At 38.2% G+C, this 19,875-nt stretch overlaps 3 protein-coding genes and 1 pseudogene across 5 annotated transcripts; 2 read left to right on the forward strand and 2 right to left on the reverse strand.

Moving 5' to 3' along the window:
* Positions 1–1,503: 1,503 nt before the first annotated feature.
* On the forward strand, positions 1,504–4,455 carry LOC140801173 (synaptotagmin-2-like; annotated as a pseudogene).
* Positions 4,456–4,777: 322 nt separating this feature from the next.
* Positions 4,778–8,448, reverse strand: LOC140788779 (putative disease resistance protein RGA3). The gene has a single exon (XM_073138230.1). It carries the CDS (start codon positions 8,392–8,394, stop codon positions 5,077–5,079), a length of 3,318 nt encoding a protein of 1,105 aa, XP_072994331.1. The 5' UTR covers positions 8,395–8,448; the 3' UTR covers positions 4,778–5,076.
* A 235-nt stretch (positions 8,449–8,683) lies between these two features.
* Positions 8,684–13,387, forward strand: LOC140788789 (pentatricopeptide repeat-containing protein At3g03580-like). 3 transcript variants are annotated; one of them, XR_012109093.1, is made up of 3 exons: positions 10,814–10,954; positions 11,736–12,116; positions 13,058–13,387. XR_012109093.1 is itself a non-coding variant. In XM_073138243.1 (2 exons), the coding sequence occupies exon 1, from the start codon at positions 8,772–8,774 to the stop codon at positions 10,785–10,787; it is 2,016 nt and encodes a 671-aa protein (XP_072994344.1). In that variant the 5' UTR covers positions 8,684–8,771; the 3' UTR covers positions 10,788–10,832; positions 11,736–11,871. The 3 variants fall into 3 exon arrangements, 1 of the variants encoding a protein (XP_072994344.1); XM_073138243.1 differs by lacking the exon at positions 13,058–13,387 and having other exon boundaries at positions 8,684–10,832; positions 11,736–11,871; XR_012109095.1 differs by lacking the exon at positions 10,814–10,954 and having other exon boundaries at positions 11,980–12,116; positions 13,044–13,172.
* A 603-nt stretch (positions 13,388–13,990) lies between these two features.
* LOC140789586 (thaumatin-like protein 1) lies at positions 13,991–16,248 on the reverse strand. Its single transcript, XM_073139353.1, has 3 exons — positions 15,957–16,248; positions 15,192–15,870; positions 13,991–14,430 (listed from the first exon to the last, which is right to left on the reverse strand). The coding sequence occupies exons 1-3, from the start codon at positions 16,015–16,017 to the stop codon at positions 14,259–14,261; spliced, it is 912 nt and encodes a 303-aa protein (XP_072995454.1). The 5' UTR covers positions 16,018–16,248; the 3' UTR covers positions 13,991–14,258.
* Positions 16,249–19,875: the final 3,627 nt, after the last annotated feature.

The raw sequence follows: 19,875 nt of genomic DNA on the forward strand, positions 1-19,875 counted from the left end.
TTACTTCCCAATCCACCGTTATTGACCAACCACTTAAGATCATCTTCATTCCAAACATCATCCAGCACAAGTAAGATCTTTTTTTCTCGATTATTTTAAAATTTTCTTCGCATAGATTTGATAGATGAAAGATCGCACTCCTAACTCATAATACATTCAATAATAATCTTATGAGAAACAAACCCAGATTGAATATATATAGCTTGGAGATTGAACATCTTCCTTAATCATCTTATTTTATGAAACAACACGAAGAAGAATAATTTTTCCAATTCCTCCCAAACCAATTATATAACGGCTTGCCATTATCCATCTCATGTAAGAACTTTAATATCTTTTCCTTGTCATCATCTCTTCCATATAACTCATTACAGTCATTTTTTCCACCAACAATAAAGGAAGTCTCCCTCTCCAGGCAGCACACTGTGGTTTTCACAGAGATCTCTACCACTGGAAATTGAAACCTACTCCTCTCCACTTCAATTTCATTTAATCTCTCATTAATCTTCTTAAACCTTTCATAACGGAAAGCAACTTGGTTGTTAGCTGAGAAGAAATCTTTAACCTTTCCTGTGACAAAACGATGGCTGCCTCGCCGCAGTGCCTCAACTTGGAAGTCATCCAGCAGATCGTCGACATCGTAAGCCGCAGCCTTGAGCTCCCGAAACCAATCTCGAATACCTGGATCAGTTATAGACTTGTGATTTGCAGCAACCAGCACGGTGTCGATCTTTTCTAGTGTCTTCTTCAATTTGAGGAGATCCTCATCAAAGCCCCAAATCAACCCTAGATTCTTCCATAGCTCCGAGCCCAAGTTAGCGATCATGGCGGACGCGATGGCTAGCTCCGCCATGACCTCTCCTAAATTTTTCTTTCAGCCAAGATGCAATATTTTCCACTCGAACTATTTTTGCCGAGTCGCATAGGGGACGACACTTAACCGGTCGTAATGCGAGCCATTAAAACGTGTCACGGTGGAAAACCACGAGATAGAAGCCCAGTTGGTCTTTAAAAATTAGCATAAGCATTAATAACTATTTACTTAATCGACGGATCTGTTTATAATTTATCTTACAATTCGGGAATATTTTACTACTACTTGATGATGGTCTTATCAAAACTCTTTGACCAGCTGTGTTTGTTTTACATGAATACCCTTGAATTAGAGGACTAATATGCACAAATATTATTACACTTGTAAAATCCGCTAGAAAGGACTCGTAGCACTACTTTAATTTATAGTAATAGCCTCCGAGTTTGATTCGCTGACGTGACCGCTAACGTGCACGAGAGCCTGCTTAATGCTAACCTAAATGTCGTATGCCACTTAAGTCCTATCATCCATGCTCACTTCTCCTCCGCTACTCATCTTCCCAGTATCCCAACCCTTCCATCCACCTCCAATCTCCGCAAAGGACCCAGAATTTAATTTTCACCACCCAACTCATTCACCGCTACTGCAGAGCTGGTAGAATTCGTGACGCAAGGAAGCTGTTCGATGAAATGCCCGAGAGGAATATTGTTGCCTATTCGACGATGATTTATGGGTATTCAAATAATGGGTTTTTCAGAGAGTGTTTTGAGGTGTTCACTCATATGCTTAAATTAGGATTGTGCCCCAATTCTTACACAATGGTTAGCGTACTGCTTGGCTCAGCAGGATTCGGAGTTTTGAGCCTTGCTGAGTGTTGTCATGGAAGAGTCATCAAAAGTGGGTTGGAAGCCAATCCGTTTGTTATAACTGCTGTATTGAATTGCTATGCTAAATGCAGAAGTCCAATGAGGTCTTATGCTTTGCTTGAGGAAATGGTTGAGGCGAACTTGGTTACCTTCAATGCTATGATTGCTGGGTTTGTTTTCAATGATCTGTTTGAAGAAGCTTTGTTGCTCTTTAAGAGGATTTTGGTGTTTGGTCTGGTTCCTAGTTCTGTTACCTATGGCCTAAGACACTTGAAGTGCCAATATTGGATCCCGCAATGTTAGTGCACATATTTGTTAACTTTGATTTTCTTTAATTCCATTACTATCATAAGTAGATAAGATTAGTGATTTCAACATGTGCCACTAATTTAGTTTTCACAATCTTGCAGAGCCTTAAAGAAGCCTGTTGGAATTGTACAAATAAAAGTTGTTGGGGCACGCAAACTGCAAAAGAAAGATCTGTTGGGTAAATCAGACCCATTTGTGAAACTTAAGCTATCAGATAATAAGCTTTCATTCCAGAAAACAAAAGTCAAGTACAATAATCTTAATCCCGAATGGAACAAGGAATTCAGGTTTGTCATTAAAGATCTAGAGACTCAATCTTTGGAGCTCAGTGTCTATATGATTGGGAAAAGGTGTGGCTTGTTTTGTTTGCCTATATCTTTCTTTACAATTCTTCTTCTTCTAATATCGGATGCTGTCCGCCTGACATCTCATTGAACATCAATTAAAAAATTTCATATCAGTTGCAGCCATATTATATCTTAATGAAAATCAATTGACTTCTCATATTCTGTTTAGGTTGGAAGACCTGAAAAAATAGGCATGAATGTCATTCAATTGAGGGAACTTACCCCCGATGAGACAAAGCCATTGACTCTTAAATTGCTCAAAAATATGGATCCAAATGATGTTCAGAATGAGAAGTCACGTGGAGAGATCATCCTGGAAGTGGCATATAAGCCTTTTAAGGAAGAAGATCTACCCAATGATGTCAGTGAAGATGCAAACATAATAATACAGAAGGCTCCTGATGGTACTCCTTCGGATGGTGGTTTGCTTGTTGTAATTGTTCATGAAGCGAAAGATCTTGAAGGAAAACATCATACGAACCCCTATGTGAAAATCCTTTATAGAGGGGAGGATAAAAAAACTAAGGTATCATGTGTCAGGTTCCTAGGAATTTTTGTTCTTCAATTTTGATCCTTCAAGTTTTATCGTCTGATTGTAAGATACTTCTTGGATGCAGCACATGAGGAAAAACAAGGATCCACGATGGGAGGAGGTGTTCGAATTTGTATGTGAGAAACCACCTATTAATGATAAAATACATGTGGAAGTACTAAGTAAACCACCAAACAAAGGGATTATATACTCCAAGGTACAATCTATCAGTTTAGCATTTGTCAACAATTGTGCAGTACATTCCCTGTTTATTTCTTTTGCTTCAAGTTAATTAGGCCTTCTTTAAATTAATGAGGATGCTAAATCCATTATCATAGTACAACGGTGTTGGTCCTGCACGACTGGCATTGAAACTGATGTAATCTTTTCTTTTCTTTTTTTCTTTTTTCTTTCGACTGATTTCCTTCTAGCATTCTTGTAATGTGAAGTGAGGAAATGCCAACTCACTGTTTCTACCAGGATTTTGTTGCATCTGATAATTTGTTAACATTGAGAAGCTCGATCTTTCAGAGGTCTCGTAGCCAGAATACAGTGTCCTTTCTAAAGTTTGATATTCATAATGTATTCATAAGTTGCTCATCTTTGAGAAATCTCACAACTAGAATATTGACAATTAAGGATACATGCCAACGAGGACAAACCGTTTTTACTTTTCAAGCTTACAGAATTGTCTGGATATTAGGGTAATAGGTTAGTCTTTCTTATCAGTCAGAAACTGCAGTGATAGGATTCCACAGTAGAAACCTTCTTAATTGGAACTTGGAAGAGGTGTTTATTATCTTGTTTGAGTTGTGATTTCTAATACAGATTTTCTGACCTTGAGAATTGCTAATAAGTAGTGAGTGAAGTTAGAGACTGTAGTATTCTACATAATGAATGCACTTGCCACCTTGCATTAGTGCTCATTTAGGTATACTGAAGTTATTCTTGAAACTATGTGACAAGCTTACGTTTTGAAGCTGGGAATACCTGTCTTCTTTTTTCAGTAATTTTTGTTCATGTTTCCAATTGAGTTACAGTTAGTAAATCATTTTTGTCTATGGTCCTCGGTACCAGTTGCTGTTGACATTATTTTGATGTTATTCAGTTATACTTGTGGTTGTTCTTAATAGATCTTTTGCTTTTATACACAGAAATGGTGTCTGGTTGATACTTATTAGTTATATCAGTCTAATTGTTCTCTTATGCTGCTTGGTTTTTTTTGGGACTTCTCAGTCATTTGTACATTTCTGTGCAGGAAATATTGGGTTATGTTGATATAAGCCTTGCAGACATTGTAGGTAATAAGCAAACTAACGAAAAATACCATCTCATTGACTCGAAGAATGGCCAGATTCAAATCGAGTTGCAGTGGAGAACTTCATAGAGCAAAGGAGAAAAACAATTAGAAGATTCCATGTCTATATTTGACCTTAAATTTTCTTCTTACACTCCGTTACAAAGATTTTGATCAGTTGATATAGCTTTGGTTGACTGATCAATTGAAGATGTAAACTTTTGCCACTCAATTGGAATTATATTTCCCTCACAGTTTTATTCTGTGGAAAAGCTTGGAAGGTGTGCCAATCTCAGTCTCTTCATTTTTGTTTCAGCCATTGCAGTAAAGGCTATCGAGCAAGTTCGCCTACTTGGGAACTACTTGTGTCATTTTGGTTATCTGTCAGATATCTTGAGTTATTCTGTCTACTGCCCAGGATGATGGTTCGTAAATCATAATTGAAGATATTCTCAAGTAGTCTCAGGGAGTATGATACCATAACCAAATAAGAGAAACGAACAAAGTGACATTAAAGGAATTAAGAGTAGCATAGTTTACCGTTTTGGAATGTGCAGATAACAATGAGTGAATTGTACAAGATCAAGATCTGAAGGAGATGAAAATGAGAAATGAAACAAAAAAGAGGGCAGTTTTTCATATTATCTTGTTCAAAGTTCTGCTGCTGAAGAAACCATAGTATATTCATCAGTCGTGCAGACCGAGTACATATGAAAAAGACAACAATATTTATTGAGAAGTGAAATGATACGTATTGAACTGAAACAAAACTTGAAAAATGTGAGAGAACTTCTCTGCCTACATGTGAGAAAACTTAAGCCGTGTGAAATATCAGAGTAGTTACAAGCTTCAAGAAAAATGACAATAGTAATCAACTTGACATGTAGCAACTAGAGCGTCCATTTTAGAACTCATCTGATCTGGAAATCAGAGACATGAGCTATCTTGTGCCAATCCTCGCCTCTCTCCCTCTCGCATCGACTATTTAGAGGAAGACAACCTTGAATGTGCAATCTTTGGAGTGAAGGAAGGTGCCGCGGTAACATCGTTAGATTTCTGCAGTACGCTAGACTTAAACTATTGAGGGAGGTGAGGCATCCTATCCATTCTGGCAATACTGTCAACTTAATGCAAGAGTATAGTTCAAGATGTCGAAGGCCAGAGTAGCAAAGTGGAGGCATGTCTTGAGACTCTAAATCATTTCCTAGTGATATCAAGCTAGACATATTCCAGAGACGCAATGACTGAAGGGCTGGGAAGCGGTGTTGAATGATGCTCGCTGGAAGACTAACAAGCATCGGAGCTTCTGAGATCGTCAACTCCTCAAGGGCAGCAAGGTACTGTAGTCCATCCCAACTGTTGGATTTTGATGAAGCTTGGCACTTGGCTATCTCCAATTTCCTTAACTTAGACAATCTTTGCAAGCTCCTCGCGGATAACACCTGCTCATTGCTTTTGACTATCATCATCTCCGTTACCGACGATGGAAAACATGGCTCAACAGTCAATACTGGGCAATCCCAGATCTCCAGTTTCTGAAGACAAGGAAACGTGATCATCATCTCTTGGCCAGCTTCCACTGTACACCATTGCTCCAAATTAGGCATGCTCTCTAAAGTGAGATGTTCCAGTGCTGGAAATGTGCTGCCATCACCATAAAACTCACTCCCCATTTTCTTCACACTGTACATACGCCATATGCGAAGATACTTGAGGCAGGGCAACTTGCCCAAAGGTGGAAGACATTCACATCTCTTTACACCGAGTAGTGTTAACTTAATTATATTCTGACACACGGTTGATATGTTCATCCCAGTCATCCAACTCGGAAACTTACTGTCGTTATACCATCTTATCTCTAGCTCCTCTAGAAAGGGAGGAGGCTCCAGGCTTTCAAATACATTCTCATGTGAACTAACTGGTCTAATTGGACCTGCTGAACTGCGATTACTCCAGCTCAACACCAGTGACCTCAGGCTTGTCTTTGCCTTCAAGTTTGCAATCCTAGCTTCCTCTGCATCTTTCACTTCATTGAGATATAGGACTTCTAGTTTACCTCTAAGAAGATCAAGTTGCTGCAGCTCAGCAATGGTGCATCCAGGCTCTCTGCCCACAGCGAAAAATGGAAGTGTCTCAAGGTTTCTTAGGCTCCCCAGTCCAGGAGGCAGGCAATCCATAGCACAGGCAGAGATGTCTAGAATTCTGAGGCTGGTCATTTTCCTCATGTCCTGAGGCAATTCTTGGAGCTCAGAGCAGCAGGCCAGGTTCAAAATTTGCAAACTGTGAAGGCTAACTATTGAATTAGGCAATCTTCTTATATCAGTATATGATAGGTCAAGCAGCCTCAAGTGTTTTAGTTTACCAATTGTGGAGGGTAACTCTCTAACTGTACAGTAATTTAAATCCAGCACCCGCAAGTAGGAAAGGCTTGACAGTATCTCAATGTTCTGAATATTTGCTCCACCGCTTGAATTCACTGCGAGGAAAGACCTTAATTTCTTTGCTTTAGAAATGACATCCATATTGACCATTTCTTCAGAACAAGCACCCAAGTCTAAGGAGAAATAACGCCATTTGCTAATGTCTTCCACCATTCTTCCTACCAGGAATTCATGCTCTGCGATATAGCAAGCAAGGTCATGGACTAAATCATGCATACTGAATAATCTTACTTCACTAAACTTATCTTTCTCTTCAATCTGAAAAAAGGATTGTCGTCGCAGATAGGTAAAATAGCTATCGCCAGTAATCTCTGCATGCATGCACCCACTAGACAAAGAAATGAAGCCTTCACTGGTCCATAGCTGAATCAATTTATTCTTATCGAATCGATAATCCTTGGGGAATAATGAGCAATACACAAAGCATTGTTTGACCTGGGATGGTAGATGTTCATAGGTCAACTGTAGTGCAGGTAATATTTTAACTTCATCCTGAGGCATTTCCCAAATTTCGCTATCTCGAATAGCAAGCCACTCATCTACCAATTGCCTTGAGCCCATCAGACTTCCAAGAGCCTTTGCTGCCAAGGGTAAACCTCCACACTTTTTGACAATCTCCTTGCCTATTTGTACCAATCTTGAGTTCTCTCTTTCTCTCCCAATTTGGAATGCTCTATGTCTAAACAAATCCCAACAATGCTCAAACTCTAAAACATTCAGCCAATGTGAATTTGTAGTATGTGTTATCCTTGCAACTTCATCGTTGCGTGTTGTTATTATCACTTTGCTTCCTAATCCACCGCAATTGATCAAAGATTTCAGACCCTCCCACTTAAGTGCATCTTCATTCCAAACATCATCCAGCACAAGCAAAATCTTTTTTTTCCCAATTATTTCATAAAGTTTTCTTTTCATAGGTTCGATAGCTGAAAGATTGCACTTCTCTCCCGTAATGCATTCGATGATTTTACTTGCAATCTCCTTAGTGGAAAAATTTTGTGAGACGCAAACCCAGATTGGAGGTATACAGCTTGGAGGTTGAAAAGCTTCCTTAATTCTCTTATCTTGTAAAACCATTTGAATAAGTATAGTTTTCCCAATTCCTCCCAAACCAACTACCGGAAGAACAGATAATGGCTTGTCATTATCCATCTCAAGTAAGAACTTTAATATCTTTTCCTTATCATCATCTCTTCCATATAACTCATTACACTCATTATTTTCATCAACAATAGAGAAAGTCTCCCTCTCCAGGCAGGACACGGTGGTGGTGTTCACAGAGATCTCTACCACTGGAAATTGAAATCTATTCTTCTCCACTTCAATTTCATTTAACCTCTCATTAATCTTCTTAACCCTTTTGGTCATTTCATAACGGAAGGCAACTTGGTTGTTAGCTGAGAAGAAATCTTTAACCTTTCCTGTGACAAAACGATGGCTGCCTCGCCGCAGTGCCTCAACTTGGAAGTCATCCAGCAGATCGTCGACATCGTAAGCCGCAGCCTTGAGCTCCCGAAGCCAATCTCGAATACCTGGATCAGTTATAGACTTGTGATTTGCAGCAATGAGCACGGTGTTGATCTTTTCTAGTGTCTTCTTCAATTTGAGGAGATCCTCATCAAAGCCCCAAACCAACCCTAGATTCTTCCATAGCTCGGAGCCCAAGTTAGCGATCACCGGCTCTAAGATGGCGGACGCGAGGGCTAGTTCCGCCATGATCTCTCCTAAATTTTTCTCTTCAGCCAAGATGCAATATTTTCCACTCGAACTATTTTTGCCGAGTCGCATAGGGGACGACACTTAACCGGTCGTAATGCGAGCCATTAAAACGTGTCACGGTGGAAAACCACGAGATAGAAGCCCAGTTGGTCTTTAAAAATTAGCATAAGCATTAATAACTATTTACTTAATCGACGGATCTGTTTATAATTTATCTTACAATTCGGGAATATTTTACTACTACTTGATGATGGTCTTATCAAAACTCTTTGACCAGCTGTGTTTGTTTTACATGAATACCCTTGAATTAGAGGACTAATATGCACAAATATTATTACACTTGTAAAATCCGTTAGAAAGGACTCGTAGCACTACTTTAATTTATAGTAATAGCCTCCGAGCTTGATTCGCTGACGTGACCGCCAACGTGCACGAGAGCCTGCTTAATGCTAACCTCCTTAACAAAATTTCCCCTGTCGAAATGTCGTATGCCACTTAAGTCCTATCATCCATGCTCACTTCTCCTCCACTACTCATCTTCCCAGTATCCCAACCCTTCCATCCACCTCCAATCTCCGCAAAGGACCCAGAATTTAATTTTCACCACCCAACTCATTCACCGCTACTGCAGAGCTGGTAGAATTCGTGACGCAAGGAAGCTGTTCGATGAAATGCCCGAGAGGAATATTGTTGCCTATTCGACGATGATTTATGGGTATTCAAATAATGGGTTTTTCAGAGAGTGTTTTGAGGTGTTCACTCATATGCTTAAATTAGGATTGTGCCCCAATTCTTACACAATGGTTAGCGTACTGCTTGGCTCAGCAGGATTCGGAGTTTTGAGCCTTGCTGAGTGTTGTCATGGAAGAGTCATCAAAAGTGGGTTGGAAGCCAATCCGTTTGTTATAACTGCTGTATTGAATTGCTATGCTAAATGCAGAAGTCCAATGAGGTCTTATGCTTTGCTTGAGGAAATGGTTGAGGCGAACTTGGTTACCTTCAATGCTATGATTGCTGGGTTTGTTTTCAATGATCTGTTTGAAGAAGCTTTGTTGCTCTTTAAGAGGATTTTGGTGTTTGGTCTGGTTCCTAGTTCTGTCACCATGATAAATGTTGTACAGGGTTGTGTCGGTTATGGCTCGTTTGGGCTATGTGAGAGCATATATGGGTATGTGATCAAGATTGGTCTTGATTTAGATGTCTCATTGATGAACGCAGTGTTCAGTATGTATTTGAGTTTTGGAGATCTTCAATCTGCGACACAATTTTTCAGGAAGCTGGTTGTAAAGGATGTAGTTACTTTGTCAGCAATGATGAGTTTTCTGCTAGATCTAGGACGTGTTCACGAAGTTCTAAATCTATTTGTCGAAATGAGAGCTAATGGCATTGATCCTGACATGGTAGTCATGGTAAATATGGTAATAGCTTGTACAATTTTGTGTGACACGAGGAGAGGAAAATTGGTCCATAACCAAATCATCGTCTGTGGATTTGGTCTAGAGCTTCCCATCATGAATTCTCTAATCACGATGTATTCCAAATGTGCAGATTTAGGGTCCTCAAGGGTGCTGTTTAATTGCATCAGGGAGAAGAGCTTGGTTTCATGGACTGCAATGATATCAGCATATGTACAGAACAGAAATCCTACTGAAGGGCTTCGCTTGCTCAGTGAAGTGAGAAAAGAAGATAAATACATGATTGATTCAGTAACAATGGTCACTTTACTGGTAGCTTCTCGTGAGCTTGCTAATTTTGACCTCTGTAAGCAGTTTCATGCATATAGTTTCAAATTAGGCTTGTCTTTGTGCAAATGGGTCCAGAATAGTCTAGTGGCATTATATGGTAAATGCGGTTATGTGATGCTAGCACGGAGAGTATTTGATGAGATGGTTTCTCGAGATGCAGTCTCCTGGAACACTATGATAACGTCCTACGGTATAAACAGCAAAGGGGAAGCGGCAGTTTCTCTTTTCCATGATATGGAGAAGTCTGGTGAAGAGCCAGACGAGGTAACATATTTGAACACCTTAATGGCTTGCAGCCATTCATGTTTATTGGATGATGGCTTGACAATTTTCAGAAGGATGGTAAAGGAGAAGGGTATTAAACCAGGAGGAGAGCATCTTGGTTGTGTGGTGGACATGCTTGCACGAGCTGGGCTTTTGGAAGATGCAAGAAAGTTAGTAAACTCAATTCAGGAAGATGCCAGTCTCAATGCTTGGAAGGCTCTGCTCGGAGGGTGTCATTTGCACAGTGATATGGAGCTTGCAACTGTTGCAGCTGATAAGGTGCTTCAGATGGAATCAAGTGATTTTGGACATGTGGTACTGCTTTCTAACGCTTATGCATCAATTGGGAAGTTTGATGTTGTTGAATCTCTGAGATCCTGTCCTGTAAAGAAGACTGTGATGAAGAACCTTGGGCTCAGCTCACTTGATGCTATGTCACATGATGTTGGATAGAGAACATGGCAGAATTGCAACATCTAAAAAAATATGTAAAACAAGGTATTTATTGGACTTCATCTCATACTTCGTTATTCACATACAGCACCTTGATGGAGTCTTTCCATGGCCAAAGACCTTATGATCCTTCTGCCTTAGTTCCATTAGCCATTAAAGCATTTGAGGTAACTATCATAATAAACTTATGCAATTTATTATGGACTTCATCTCATACTTAATTATTCATCTTATAATTTGCAACTCATGTACACAACTTGATGGAGTCTTTCTAAGGCCGAAGACCTTATGATTCTTCTGCTTTAAATCCACTAACAATTAAGGCATTTAAAATAACTATTGTAATGAACTTATCCAATTTATTGTGGACTTCATTGTTCTTGGAAGTTTTATCATGGTCAGTCAAAGGATCTAAAATCCATATTCATATGGATTCCTTTTTTCTTTTTGCGACTACTGGACTTGTACTAAGTTTTACATGATGAAGTAGAAACAAGTAGCCTTCCTATTAGTCGTCTTATACTTCAAGCAAGTTTTTCCTTCAAATGAATGCTTATAGTTTTCAAGGTCATTACTAATAAAAGAGTAATATAATCTTGGTCTATTTGGGATGTTTATTCAGGATTTGATTTTGATTTAGCATTAAAATAGATCCATTGTTTCTACTGTTCAGTTTGGTCATATGGTCCTCTTTTCATGTCCTACCCACCAGCTGTCAGGCTGTTGGAGTTTCGACACGCATGCTGACCCACTAATATCTAGCGCTTGCCATAGACACTACCCAAATATATATAAATAAAATTCTGAACTTTACAACGATAACTTATATAGTTCTTGCAGTACCTCCACTACATTGTCAGTTGATGACATTGATTAATATAACGTTCTTACTTCCTATTAGTCAAATTTCTGAAAGTTCTAGTTCTATTTTCTGTTAATTGTTCTCAGGTTATATTTTTCATCTATCCTGTTGACAAGTGTTTAATGCAATACCTGATGGTTAATGAGACAAAGGTTCCAGAATGTGTCCAAAAATGTCTAAAGCTTTGCAAAGACTGAAAAGGCCCTGAAGGAATCTCTGGCTGATGGGTGCAAGAATCCTCTTTCGAGTGAGAATATTGGTTCAGTAATGATAAGACCATTTGGACAAGACCCTCTGGTGGTGACATCCAAATATAGGTGGAGTGCCAACATGGAGAAGACAATGCAGTTTCAGACTCTCTGATGCGAGTAAGAAAATATATATGTGTGGCAAGAGGGCCCTTGATATTAACCACAGGGATCTTATTACCCAAAAGCCTCCAAAAGAGAGTTGCTCTGAATTCTCAGGTACAATATCTAATAAATTGGTTATTAATATCTCACTGGATCTGATGATCATCAACGGCTACCTCCTTAAGGAGAAAGTCATGCTTTCTTCCCCTGATTTTCCATCTACAGTCAGCTCTGGATTTGATGACCATCTACAATTCTTACTTATTTCTTATTTTCTTTGCAAAGATTATTAAGACTTCACTAAAATTCAGAGACTTACCTCTGATGCTTATTAGGGTCTCTGTGTAGTCTAATGCTTCACTCATTCATCAGAAAGAATCCAAAGCCTCTGAATCTTCTTTCCTTTTATGTTTTGGCCCCTGCTCCGACTGTTAGAAATGAAGTAAAGATCAGGAAGATTGAAGTGGTCACTGGGAGTTATCAAATTACTAAATACCTTGATTCTTTGAAAAGAATTCTTAGACACTGATGACATCTTTTTATGGGCTTAATTGTTTTGGTGAATAATGCAATTGGGATATCTCATCACAATTTTGTATCTTTTGTTCACAAAATAATGAAAATTCCACACTCTCGTTATGTTAATTTCTTATCATCTTCTTCCATCTAAGACTGCTTCTCGTACGCAGACGATTGGTAGGTAAAACCAAGAAACTAGGAGCTACTCTTGTGGTGGTTTTGTAAATATCTTTCTTCCCTTGTAGCTGGTGCTTCTCATCTTTTGACCTAGCAAGAGATTCTCAGACTACACTGAATTTTTTGTTTAGGAAAGAATGAGCCGCTCATTCAGTCTAAAGGGCCTGAGAGAATGCCCCTGGACTATTATGAATGAAGCTATTGTGGAATGGTGATGTGCGACTGTTTCATGTTTTTTTCTTTGTGAAAGAATATTCTGTATTTACTTTAGTTTCTATTTTGGTAGAAGATCAAATCTTATCTAACTTTTGCTCAGTTTTCTCTCTTTGATTTTCTTATATTAAGTTCTGATCCATCAGCAAATTGAAAGGAAGATGCATCCACCTCTAGTAGTTAATATTGGAAGGACCAGCAGCAGCATCTACATCGCGCTAGTCCTTTCGTAGCATGGTTTGTCTAAGGTGCAAATCGATTATACTGTAAGGAAGATATTGCTATTTAATTTTGCTACTAATAACTGCATGTTGCAATCAAGAATATTTGTGCTGTCATATCTCAGTAAATATGCTTATAGTTGGCAATGGTTACTCTTCTTTTTATTTTCTTCCTTTCCCTCCTTGTTACTTGTGTAATTCGGGCTTAGAACCTTCTGAAGGACTTCAATCTATATTAAATATTGTTTTTGTTAACTTTTGGTAGACTCAAATTCTGATAAATTAAAGTAATGATTCTTATATTCAGCAATGATTTCTCTTCTTTATTCCTTCCCCTCTGTTGTGCAATTAGGTTTATGAACTTTTGACAGGTCTTTTCTATGGATTTTATATTTCTTTTTTTTTCCTGATCTTTTAGTAGAATCAAATTCATTGGTAAATTATGCTCACCTTCGACAATGATATATATATACCTTATGGTCGTCAGGACTTCTATTCTACTCCTAATGTTCTTGGTAAGAGAATTTTTTTGTACGTGCCTTTTGCATGACAGAATATCTCGTGCACAAATAATGATAAAAATTACCAGGATCACTAGTAATAGTTCGGCAATCTTTATCAACAAAAAAAAAAAAAAGTTGGTTAAAAATATGATGCTAAATCTAGTTTTTTTGTTCTAGGTAATGCATAAATTCGTTATTGCAGTCCAATCTCATAGCTAATGCAATCATGTAGAGATTTGGAATGGCTGAAAGAGAGATGAGAATTCATATTAATGGCCTTGTATCTTGTATGTATGGGGTGACTTATATTTAGAAATGGTGGTATTGGTTCTAAACTGAAGAAAAATATATATCATTCGCAAAACAAAGAGAGTCAAATATTATGGTTATCTACTACTTAAAAATTCCTCTGATCTAACCCCAAAAGACTGATGCTCCCAAGAAAGTAAAGTAAACTACTAGTCTGTACTAAACTTGTTTGGCTATAACAATACACATCAGAGGCAACTTGCCATCAAAGAAGAGGGAGAAAATTTCAATTCAACTCCTTAATTTGAAGGCAATATAATGAGAACTACTCAAGGAGCCAGTTTTTGGCACTGCCACGTTAGCTAGAGTTAAAGTCAGAGTAGGAGACAAATAGCAGCAGTTGCAATGGTCAATGTGGCTAGTAGTACCAAGGGCACTCTCCTCCTCACAAGGTTAGCTTCTCCACTGGCCAAGCTTGCAAGCCAAGAATCATCTTCCAACATGGCCCCTGTTGCTTTTGGTGAAGGATCCTTTGAGGATTTCTGGCTGCCAAATTTTAAAATAGAAAGAAATACAGTGATTAATGATGATTAAACTAGGTGTAATAACATTTTGATCAATTGAATTGATTAAAGAAATGCTGAAGAAAACTTAGATTCCAGCTTTTCCAACTATACTTGGCCACCTTTTAACTCAACCACCACTACCCACTGGCTGCTAAAACTTTGCACCACCATACATGGTGGGGAAAGAACAAAGCAGAAAAAAGGAGGAAGAAAGGATGAGGGAATAAAGCCTCTTTTCCTCTCTTTACTTATCCTGCCTTTGTCCTCTTTCCAACTCTTTCCAACTTCAATAAAAGCCATAGATTCCATGATGGGAGTTTTTGTTTTTTTGTTTAAAAAAAAAGTCACACAATCTTGCCTATTATGTACAAGTAAGAGGAAACCGAGGACTCTTGACTAAATTCATATCTAACTTATAACTCACCAAACTCATACTATAGTAAACCAAGTAAATCCAAGCAGAGATAAGTTGATATTGTATCAATTAAATCATGAACTATCACTGAAGAGAGTTGAGCTCTTTATCCCTTAACTAAAAATTAGGTGTCTCAACTCTCAAGTATTAAATATTGGAGCACCAATCAAGAGGGAGAGATAAATTATACCACTAACTCTTGGAAGTCTTCAAGTCAGGACTAGGCTACAAAGCTTCTCCTTGCATTGGCCTCCTCTTATATAATCTTTAAAGTTGTTTTGAAAAAGGAAATTTTAGAAGAAGTGCTTATATATATATATATATACCTTGGAGAGAGCGCCGGGCAGAAGGTGATGACGTAATCGGCGCCGGAGCACGTAAACGTCGACGTGGCGTCATCGTAGGCGTAGCTATACGACCGCGGGCACGCCGACTTGAACATCTGCGAGTAGACCGACGGCCCGCACGTCGCCGGACTACTATGATCGCCGCTGCAGCAGAACTCCGGCCGGCCGAACGCCTCGCACGCGCTCCGGCACGCCTCCCCGTCTCCCACCCTGAGCTCCGCCGGGCACCTCCGGTTCAGATCCACAACGCACCCCGTCGCGTCGCACCCGCCGGCGGCCGCCTCCACAACCACCGGCAGATTGTATCCGTCCACCAAGCTCACGTCGTAGAAGTCCTTCCCGCCACCGCCGTCGAGAGTGAACTCGATCAGCGTCGCTGGCGGGGCAGCGCCCGCACCGTTGCACTCCAGCTCGCCAGAGCCGCAGTCGCCGGTAGAGCACGAGCCGTGGCCGGCGGAGTCGAAGTTGCAACTAGTGCGGGCCCAGAAGCGGCCGGACCAGCCGGAAGAGGCGAGGAGCGTACGCGACTCGCCGGCTGGGAGCTCGAAGCCGGTGGTCTGCAACGGCGAGCTGCCGGAATTGGATAGTATTCCTGGCCACACTGTGCCACTGCACTTGTTTGAGAATGTGAACTTGGTGCACTTTACTACTACAAACCCTGTACATATATACAAATAAGCTTGATCGTGATCATAATCATGGTGGTTACAAAATGGAATAAGGAGAGAAAGTTATATTAATTACCTCTGTAGAAGAGTAACAGGAGCAGAAGAGTGAGTTTGAGAATAATGGAGAAATGATCCATTAAGCTTGTTGATGCCTAATGCTTCGATTTCTTAATTGTTTGAATAGAAGTTAAAATGAGAAGAGGAATAAGGGAAGCTAGCAACTAAAGAACAGAGAAGATGGTAGCCACCATCACTTGGTTAGTTACCTGGTAGCTTCCTACTCTTGGAGAGAGAGAGAGATATATATATATACATGGACATCAGTGGCATCATGCATGCACCTCAGCCTTTTCCCTCTTTGTTGTTTCATACGTGAAATGACAAGAATGCCCCCCCCAAAGTTTTATCTCCCTTGGGAGATGAGATTGGATTTATCACTTAAATTTCTTTGTGAAAGAATTTAAAATGGATTATGTCTGTTGTGACTAATCATTTAATCATTTTATGACATTTTTCTTAATTAGAACGGGTACAAGCAAATGATCGCGCGAGAGAATTTAACCAACTTTGGATGCAAGTCTGGAGAGGAGGAGTAGACTTTTGTTCTTAAGCTATTCACTGATCTACTTATATACTTACTAGAATCGTTGTCTTCACATTTGCTGGTCAAACATATCTAAGAATTTTGTCCTCCAAAAGATCATGTCCTAATGCTCAGAAAGGAAAAGGATGGGTGAAAAAGATTTGGAATCTTTACAGCTATATATGATCCAGTTGCAGCTCCTGGCTTAGTTACATCCGTAAGTGCCCAGCCCACTTGGCAAAGAAGTCACGTTTGTTGTTTTACTACTAGCCCACGTACCTCCATCATAATAAAACTTTATATTAGAATTCAATATGTAAATCTACATGTTACCTCATAATCGCAGTGATCAAAATTTCTATTAAATTAGCTTCAGTTTTTTTTTATTTTTCTCATTTATTTATTAGCACCTTAAGAAAATGAAAAGTTGGAGATCAAGATCTCAAAACAAACACTCTCGTAACAATTTGGCGAATTATTTGGACAAATTTTCGAGCCCACCGATATATATCGATCCTTCGCACGTAAGCAATTGATCGAGAAAAAAAGAAAGAAAGCAAGAGATCTAGGCAACATACGGGCTGTCGTGTAAAGAGCCAATGGTGTATGAGGATGGATAAGATGAGGTCTGATCAGCTCTCCTTTACAAAAGCTTGCTGTCATTCTCCACTGTACTTCTACTACTGAATTGGAAAAGCCCATGCAGACTGCACCATTGCCAAAGTTTCAGTACTTATCTATGCAGTAGTACGTCCTTTTAAAATCTATGGAGAGAAGGATACAAACATTACCCCCCTTCGCTTACGGAAGAGGGACAAAGAGAGGCCCATTGTGCGTTTAAACTTTAAACAGTAGCTTAATTTTGACCTCGGAATAGTGTGGTTGTGGTTGGATAGATCCAAGACCACCAAGGTGATATGACCTCACTGCAAAGATGGCAAAGGAGATAATTGCTTTCACTTTCACTTTTCTTTCTTTAGCCATCCAAGAGTTCTTTTGGTCATCTGTTATCGCAGTTAGTGGGCAGTTAATTAGTTAACCACCCTTTTGGGTTGGACTTGGAGTATACAAGATAGTCTATTAGCATTCACGCTTTAAGCCGCCGTTCAGCCAAGTATAATTATTATTTTTTAATTCTAAAAATATTTTTATTTATTTTAAACTAACAATTAAATGTCATAATTATACCGATACTAATTATTAAGATTATATCTTATAGCATTGCACTAACCTAATTATCAATTTATCTTGATATAAATTTCATTAATCTACTTTATATCAAATAAAAAGTATTTATTATAATTCCGTATTCCTTCACTTTAGATTACACTGAAGATAATTATTATACATTTATTTTGAAATATAGGCAAACATAAAAATAATTATTCATAGAATAATAGTCCCATTTTTTAGAACAACAAGTAGGAATATATATTCTAGAATTGATATAGCCTTGTTCACTCATAAAGCCTATTCTAGTAAAAGTTTTTTAATTTTTAATACTAATATAAACTACTCTAATATTCATTTCAATAACAGTATAAGGTGTAATAATTAAATTAGATGTAGATCTTAAAATATTAGAAAGTAATGAATTTCTATTGAAAATCGATATTACTGCGATATTACTTTATACCCTTGACGAGATGTAAGATAATAGTAATAACATATATATTATTTTTTTATTACAAACGTGGACTTGAAATGCATAGAACAAATGCTTGCATATAAGAATTCTAAGACTAGTTTGCTTGCACTAAGAGTCGGTTTCCCCACAGGAGATTTAGAGAGAATTAATTATATAAAAGTGATATGTGATAGAATATTATCCTATCAAAAACTACAATAATAATTTTTTATTATTATTAAATTAAAATAAATAGAGTTATTTATGAATTAAAGTGGTTATTTAGTTATTATACTAATATTAGACTTGTTTTAGAAAAAATTACTTCTTGCGGTTAAACAAAGGCAAAGTGGCTGAAAGAAGCAGCGTATATCTCTTGCAGTGCATACAATATTTTACCTAGTGAACGACGAAGAGTGCATACACTGCTTTTGTCAAATTACACTAATTTCGTATGCACTGCTTTTGTCAAATTAATTTCGTAAGAAATGGAGGTAAAATAGTGAACGACGAAGAGTTGAGATTGGTGCTTACGAAATCAATGTATGCAAATGCTTTTGCACCGCATCAAGATGGGGAGAAAGGGTAACTCAGAACAAATCTCGACAACATTTAATTCAAAGTAATTATTAAGCAATACATATAATTTAAAATCTAAACTAAACAGTTAAAACTTAATGAAGCCTAAATGACTGTATCTAGTAAGAATTAGCCCATTATGGAACTGACATCTAGCTTTAGAAATCATAAACAATCAAAAATAAATAAATAAATAAATAAACTGATTTACCTGCCCAGCTGCTTTCAGGAGAATATATATAATAAAATTACTACGAACAATAATTTTCGATTTAACGGTGACCAATCTTGCATATCGTCGAAGAGGTTGGCGAACCGTTCAACTAATGTCTAAAATGTTCAATAACATTAGGAGAATGAGGAACCACACAGCATTCAGCTTTCCTCCGAATCAAACTGATCTGAATGACATCAAGCACTAAACGGAATATATAGCCAATACAAAACCCAAGAAATGCAACTTGAAAATAAATAAGACATGCTGAATAAGCAATCTCAAACACAATGATTAGATCATTCAAGCAACCATTTTTCCAAGCTCACATACCATGACCATTTGCAAACCAATATTGTACTGTTTTACTACAAGTTTATAACAAACGCAGAATCTCACGGCCGCCCAAAGCGATCAAGAATAAAAGGAAGTTTCCCAGAGTGAAAGAGAAAAAACATTAAAGAAAAGAAAAGATATTCAACCAACATCTGGATGTAAAGACAACCTGTTTCATGTTTTCTGATAGAAAGATTAGATATACTAACTAGCCTAGTCAAAGCTTCAAATCTACTCAAGGCAAACTTTCTTATACCACGTGATTAAACTAGACATGTAAACAGGGAGGAAATATAAGCTCCAATGTTCAACTGTTTATAGAGAAGAATAACTAGAAACAATATTCAACTGTTTATAGAGAATAGTTGGAAATCAAAGCTCCAAATTTTTCGGCGTAAGCATTCCACTTCTGGTGCATGTTACAATATAGCACAGAAAGAGCATAACCATTTCCTCACATCTATAAAACCTTGTACAATATAACAAAATATATAAATCACCGCAGATTTTCTGCAATGTCCTGATTGTTACAAAGGCAAAATAAAGCCTACATGTACACTTCAAGTTTCTCACAAAGCATTATGTCTAAGAAAATTAGTATGTTAAATGACACTAATGGACAACGTTATCTGCAGAAGATGCTAAAATCCTTGCTA

Source organism: Typha latifolia, chromosome 1 (genome assembly GCF_019914945.1).
Source record: "Typha latifolia isolate L0001 chromosome 1, TyphaL0001v2, whole genome shotgun sequence".
Lineage (NCBI taxonomy): Eukaryota > Viridiplantae > Streptophyta > Magnoliopsida > Poales > Typhaceae > Typha > Typha latifolia.